This window comes from Anoplopoma fimbria, chromosome 18 (genome assembly GCF_027596085.1).
Source record: "Anoplopoma fimbria isolate UVic2021 breed Golden Eagle Sablefish chromosome 18, Afim_UVic_2022, whole genome shotgun sequence".
NCBI classification, from domain to species: Eukaryota; Metazoa; Chordata; class Actinopteri; order Perciformes; family Anoplopomatidae; genus Anoplopoma; species Anoplopoma fimbria.
Genome location: NC_072466.1, coordinates 1,164,380 through 1,171,361, shown reverse-complemented (window position 1 = coordinate 1,171,361; position 6,982 = coordinate 1,164,380). Strand labels below are relative to the sequence as shown.

The 6,982-nt window shown below is 42.1% G+C and overlaps 1 protein-coding gene across 1 annotated transcript in view; it reads left to right on the top strand.

Annotated features, from left to right (window-relative positions):
• Positions 1–6,492, top strand: part of LOC129107161 (solute carrier family 35 member D3) — an 8,070-nt gene extending 1,578 nt beyond the window's left edge. The window contains exons 2-4 of the mRNA XM_054618563.1: positions 2,142–2,352; positions 4,528–4,685; positions 5,758–6,492. Of these exons, the coding sequence (XP_054474538.1) occupies positions 2,142–2,352; positions 4,528–4,685; positions 5,758–6,492 (1,104 nt within the window). The remainder of the gene's footprint in view (positions 1–2,141; positions 2,353–4,527; positions 4,686–5,757) is intronic.
• Positions 6,493–6,982: the final 490 nt, after the last annotated feature.

Below are 6,982 nucleotides of genomic sequence, written 5' to 3'. Positions count from 1 at the left end.
GTAAACTGACCAAACTGTTGTTTTCCAGCAGATGATTGACTGACTGATTGACTGACTGGATAATTAACCGGCTGACAGATCGGCTGAGTCGCTGATTGACTGAAACGATCCATCAACTTTATTGGCAGGACTGTTTATCAGATACTCTACGGATAGATTGCACATTAAGCTGAACAGGAAGTGAGCTTGAAATGGAGGGTGGACGGACAGATATGCTGTGTTTATTAATGAAAAGAAGAACCTGTAGTAACAGCGCCCCCTACAGTAGTGTTTGGTATCAACATAGACCGTATATAAGAAGTGGACGTAGTCAGCTTGATATCACCCGTTGGATTGTTGATGTTTTGAAGCCTTGAGTTCGGTGATTTCCCGAACTCATCTTTCATCCAGTGAACAGGAAGTGACCATAAATGGACTGAGGAGGAGTGACATATAGACCTGTCAATCAGTGCTTTATGGTCTGTTTGACTCTAAATGGAGCATAACCTGCAGGACTGACGTTGTTAAATCTCACGAAGTCCCCAGAAGTAGTGGCAGGCTTCGACACAAATATTACCTAGTGGCCGAGTGGTGGAATTACAACTTCCTGGTTTTGTCACATGATACCATCGGGGCCCAAAATACTTGTTCCATAGTCTTGTATCGGGGAAGAGACAAATGTAACCTCAGTAAATCAACTTCCCAGTAAGAACCATTATGTATCGTTCTTATTCAAATTATTAGGTTAAATCTAAAAGTTGTAAAATGCAATCATAGCTGAAGACAGGAATTGTCTTCCTTCCTCATTTCATATGAATAAGAACTTTTGGAGGCGGGGCTGAAGGAAACGCTAGTGCAGTAGTCTCACTATGGACCCAGTGATGAGGAAGATCCAGATGTTTCATCTGAGTTTCATACCAATAGTTTTAGAGCTACAATGTGATGCCATTGATCTAAAGTGAGGGTTTGACCACAGACGGTCTGAAGCAGATTTCATTGCAATCATGACAACATTTGTTAAGCTTTTTCACTTTGGACCAAAGAGTTAAACTGACTGACTAGAAATGAAACCTTAACATTCATCCAAATGAAAAACTATGCTACTAACCCTGCTGCTACATAACAGTTCTGCTAAATTATTTTTTCTGTTGAGTCAATATGTTTCTTTTAGCTGTTTCCATCTCCTTGATTTGAGCCGTCCTGAAGGTAGAATCTGGCTCTTGCTTGATACATTTTTTTGCATAATTAATCATAAGTAACCAGAATGAAGTAGAGTTGGCAAAAGAGGCAGATTGATTTACATATAACTCCTCTGAGAAAACAAATAAATTAAACTTTTCCTTTTAATTTTATCACAACTTTGTAAAAATGCAGAATCAAAGTGGTTCATACATCATCTAATCAAACTATATCAGTTAGTTATTATCAGCGAATAATGTTATTGATTGATAGAAAAAGCATCACAAACTTTAAACAAATCTTTGGTTACATGCACCCTCCCATGGTCTGGTTCAGATCGACCTTCTGCTTCATGTCTTCACTGTGTCTCCGTCTTCCTGCAGTTTACATCCCACCTGCATTACTTTCTGTTGGTTTTCACCTTCAACACCTCCACACCACATTCACCGAACATCCGTGCTCCACTTTCATTAACGATCTACTCACTCCATTGTTTTGTTAGAGTTAACCTCAGGTTTAATATATTCTGTTTGTTTGGTGCAAAAAAAGAGCCCCAGTGATGCTTGTGTGTGTGTTTATATATATTTTCTATTTGATGTATTTTTATTTTGCATGTTTACAATAACTTCATCCTGACTGCTGACTCAACTTTTATCCATCTTTCAATTTGGTTTTATTTATAATGAATGTTTATCACCTCAGAGAGCCACTACCGTATGTGTGTGTGTGTGTGTGTGTGTGTGTGTGTGTGTGGGCCTGCTTTAAGTACATTGTGGGGACCAGTAAAAAACAGTGACACTATGGGGACTTAGGACAAAAATCTCGTCTCTACAAGGTGATTCATTGAATCTAAGAGTAGCATTATGTTTTGGGTTGGTTCGGCATGTAGTCCTTGTGTTGAGTCTCCAGGAAGTAAAATGTAAGCCAACACAATGTGCTCCTTTGTCATAAAAACATGTGTGTCTCTCCGTCTGTCCGTGCAGGAGTTCGGCCCGGTGTGCATCCTCTCCACGCTGCAGTCCACCCTCACTCTGTGGTCTCTGCGCGGCCTCAGCCTGCCCATGTACGTCGTGTTCAAACGCTGCCTGCCGCTCTTCACGCTCAGCATCGGCGTGTGCGTGCTGAGGAACGGCGTGCCGTCCATCGGCGTGGTGATCGCCGTGACCATCACCACCGGTGGAGCCGCACTGGCCGGTAAAACACAACACATTCACGTATCTCTGAGTTTTTCTGAGATTATTCTGCAGCACAAAATGACTGACTTTTTTGCAGCTTTCACAAAACGTGCACATTTTTGCTATTTTAGAGTTTTGCATTGGTTTAGCTTTGCATTGTTGGACTTATTATGGACAGTTTTTTTAAAGAAAAGCATCGAAATTGATGCAGCAGAACCAGAGACTTGTCACATTCTGGTGCCTACATTACCCACAATGCAACTGGACTGCAGACAGTTGGGTCAGAGATTTGCATGTGTTTTGCTGCTTAATTAGTGCTCCTGCAGCAGAGATGAAGAGCTCACTTCTTTTACCTCTAACTTTGGTTTTAATGTGGAACGGATTGTAAGTTCATGGAGGAAATCTGTCTTCTACTTTCCTTTGCAGCTAATTTGACTTTTTAATCCCTGTTGACTTAATTAATTTAAATTTGCTCTTCTTATTCTTTTCTCCCTCTCTTTCTCAAATAAAATTGACAAGAGTCCATTAATGTTTTAATGATGAAACTATCAGAGAAGCTAAGCTCAAATGTAGTTATCAGAGTTCTCAGTGTAATTATTAGATGGATGAACTCCTCTTCCTCTCTATTGTAACTCCTCCTCACTCTGATACCTCCTTTAATTCTCCCTTTTATTGTATTTTTCTCCTTAACTTTCACAAGAAAAAGAAAATACAGAATCTGACCAATAACAGCATTTAGTTTTTTTCTCTAAATATCCCAGTTAAACAGCTTTTCTTAATATGTAAAAGCTGGTTAACTGTTACATTACTTTCTGGTCCTGTAAAGATCCTTTAATCATCTTTCCCATCAGTACATTTTCCTCTTCCATTACCGTTAATGATCCGTAAGTCCTAAACAAACAAAAAAACTACAGATCATTTCCTGAATCAATCTCTGCTCCTGCTCTCAGTGAGTCTCTGGCAGGAGGGGGGTCGAAACATGAAAATGTGCAGAATATGAATCTAATGGACTGATTCGTCATTCTGGGTTTAATCTTGGTGATAATCTAGTTTTCAGGCGTTGGAAGAAGAAATATTTATTTTCAAATCCTACAAATAGTGGCTTTAAATAGCTTCTCTGCATCATTAACACTTCAGGAAACAATCAGTTTGTTTTCTGTTTACTGTCAACAACGACCAGAATGGTTTGCTAACCTTAAAGGGACAGTGTGTAGAACCTGGTGGTGAAGTGGCAGATTACAACCAACTGAATCCCCGCTTAGCTTGCTCCTCCATTAACAAGACTGAGGTAACGTGAGTATTTGGACTGAGGAGGAGTGACGTAGAGACGCAGGTAAAATCTAAACTCAGAGACAGATTATGTTGTGTGTGGTGTATTTTTATGAGTAGATGTGTGTTTTTATGTGTGAGCAGCTGTTTTTGTTAGACAGCCTACATACAGATAGATTAATTCTCCATCTTCCTCTCTTGTCCTCCTCCTGCTCCATTTTCTGATTTAAACACTTATACACAAAACTTCTATAAGCGAACCAAAATGATCCCAATGACGACCCATAATGAGCACAAGGAGGTACAAAACGAGTTCGAGGAGACGTAAAGAGACACAAAACAACTACAAAGAGACATAAAGAGACACGAAATGATTACAAGACACAAAGAGACAAAAAACGACCACAAAGAGACGTAAAGAGACACAAAGAGACGCAAAAAAGACACAAAACGACTACAAACAACTCAAAATAACTACAAAGTTGCAAAATGAGATGCTTAACTAGGTAAAAGACACCAAACAACAAAAAGGAAAGACACATAACTTTGACTTTTTGTTTTGCTCGGGACACTAACGGATGTCTCCTGAGTCAAAGTCCTTTGTTTGTTTGAACTGTCAATCCAAGGACTCAAAAACAAACATAATCCAGAAAATACTTTTTACAATGCAGGTGCGTCAAATGGGAATGTATCTTTTAGGAGACCAGACTGTCTCATTGGGCGGAAGGAAATGCTAGCTTTAGCGTCAGTGTTTTAGCCTGAATACAGCCATATTTAGACCATTTCACATGTATCTAGTTTTCAAACAAATCAGCCGGAGAGACTTAGAATCAGGAAACCAAGACGAATCAGTCGTTGTGATTTGATCTCAATGAAAAGAAAAATAATAAACATCTGGATCCTCTCCTCTGGATTTCCTCCCCAGGTGCCGGCGATCTCACCGGCGATCCCTTCGGCTACATCACCGGCGTGCTGGCGGTCATCATCCACGCCTCCTACCTGGTCCTGATCCAGAAGACCAGTCTGGACAGCGAGTACGGACCGCTCACAGCGCAGTACGCCATCGCCGTCATGGCCTCACCGGTAAGGCCTGTCGAGCAAGGCATTAACACTGAAGGGGGTTTGAGGTTTGATTCCCAAAGTTTGACCTTTTTTGCTCATCTTTGGTCCAGTTTTTCTCTTTGTCTTTTTCTTAATTACCTTTGCTTCTGTGTCTTTAACTTTTCATTCTTTGTGATTTTATCAGTCTATCTCTTTGACTTGCATAATTTACTTCTCTTTTTCTCTTTCCTTTTCCAGTCTTTCCTTCACTGTCTTCTTTTTCTGTTCTTTGTTCCTCTTTGTCTTTCTGTTATCTACATCTCACACATTTTGTTCTTTTAGCTGCCTTTTTATTTTTATGTGGTTCTGTCTCTTCCTCTTTTTATCGTTTGCTTGCTATCTTGTTCTTGATCTCCCATCTTTATCATTGCATGTCTGCTTCTCATTGTCATCCTCTCTTTATCTGCACCTCTTGTTTCTCCTTTTCCATCCCTCTGTTTACTCTCTTTTTGTTTCTCTCTACCTCTCATTGTTCTTTCTCTCATATCCTCTCAATTTTTATCCTCCCTTTATTTGTCTTTCTCTTTTCCGTCTTTCTATAGATCCATTTATTTACCTTCTACCTGTTTTTCTCTTTCTCTCTACCTCTGTGGTGTTTTGTTTCTACCTCTTCTATTATTATTTCATTCTATCTTTATTCTTTTCAATCTCTTCTTGTCTTTTTGTTTAGTCTCAACACATCTAACTGTTTTTCTTAAAACGAGTCCCCTTCTTTCACTTTTCTATCCCATGTTTTCACTCTGTCTCCTGAGTGAAAGTCATGTGTTTGTTGGACCCGCCAATCCAAGTAATCCCAGTAATCGTGTAAACCTGTCCCCTTCTTTCACTTTTCTGCCTCTTGTTTGTCTTTCTCTACCACCTTTCTCTCATTCTCCATTCCTCCTCTCTGCTTTTTCGCCACCATTTTCTCTTTTTACCTCCTTGTCCTTTTGTTTTGTCTTAACTTGTCTTACTGTTTTTTCTCCCAACATGTGCTTGTCTTTCTCTTCCACCTCTCTCTGTTCTTTTGTTTTGTCTCTTCCTTTCTGAATCAACCTCTGACTCTCTCTCTCAGGTGCTTCTCGTCTGCTCCCTCATCTCTTTGGACACCATCAACATGTGGACGTACGAAGGCTGGAAGGACCCTCACGTCACCATCATCTTCGTCATCTGCATCTTCATCGGCTGCGCCATGAACTTCACCACGCTGCACTGCACCTACATCAACTCCGCCGTCACCACCAGCTTCGTCGGCGTGGTCAAGAGCATCGCCACCATCACCGTCGGCATGCTGGCATTCAGCGATGTCTCGCCGACCCGGCTGTTCATTGGCGGCGTGGTGGTCAACACCATTGGCTCCATCACCTACTGCATCGTCAAGTACTTCGAGACGAAGAAGAAGAGCTTGTACGAGGACCTGGAGGAGGCCGGGAAGGACGGAGCGCTGCCCGGCGAGCCTTACGGAGAGAAACCGACTCTGAACGGCGACGGGCCCGCCGACGGCAACGGATCTGATCCGGGACATACGGAGTTAGAGGGAGTGTTGAGCGGCAGCGTGGACGAGGAGGTAGCGGCGGCCGGCTGTGCGAACGGAGAGGTGGGGACAGGAGAAGGAGAGGTGGGCGGGAATTCTAGGGTCATGACGGAGAAGGAGGCGCTGGAGATGCAGAGGGAGCACCTCCACCGGGAGAACACCACCTCCAGTCAGTCGGTTAGTGACAGCTACGTCGGGGTGTGGAGGTCCATCAGACATCTGCAGTTTATGAAGAAAGAACCTTTGATTGATAACATGGAGCAGCAGAGTCCGTAAGGGCGGGACGGAGACCTGGACAAAAAGAAACTGAATTAATTAGAGGATAAAAAAAAAGTCTTGAACAAGCTGCAGAAACCAGAGAAGAAGAAAAAGACACTTAAAAACACTTACGCTCTGTGTCCACCGGGAACTTCTTTTACTAGCAGTGCTGAACAAATGGAAATGTTTGCTGCTGTTGCTGTGATACCTCCATGAAAGCCTCAGCTTTCTGTGCTAAAAGTTCAATTTCATCACACAAAGCTTTGGGTGCAAAGAACAGGATCTCAGGGAACAGAAAGTCATGCTCTTTGTTTACAGTGAGAAATAAAAAAAGAGGTTCCAGGTGGAGAAAACAGGATGAAGAGTTTTGGGGAGAAGCTGCTCGTCAGAGATATATTCTGTCTCTGTGGCGTCCGGCGGGGACCAGACCAGCCGCCGTGTAGCATGATTCGGTTTGCGTTCCCCAATAATCAGCCTGCTGTCCAAACAAAAGCAGGTCTTGTAGAAA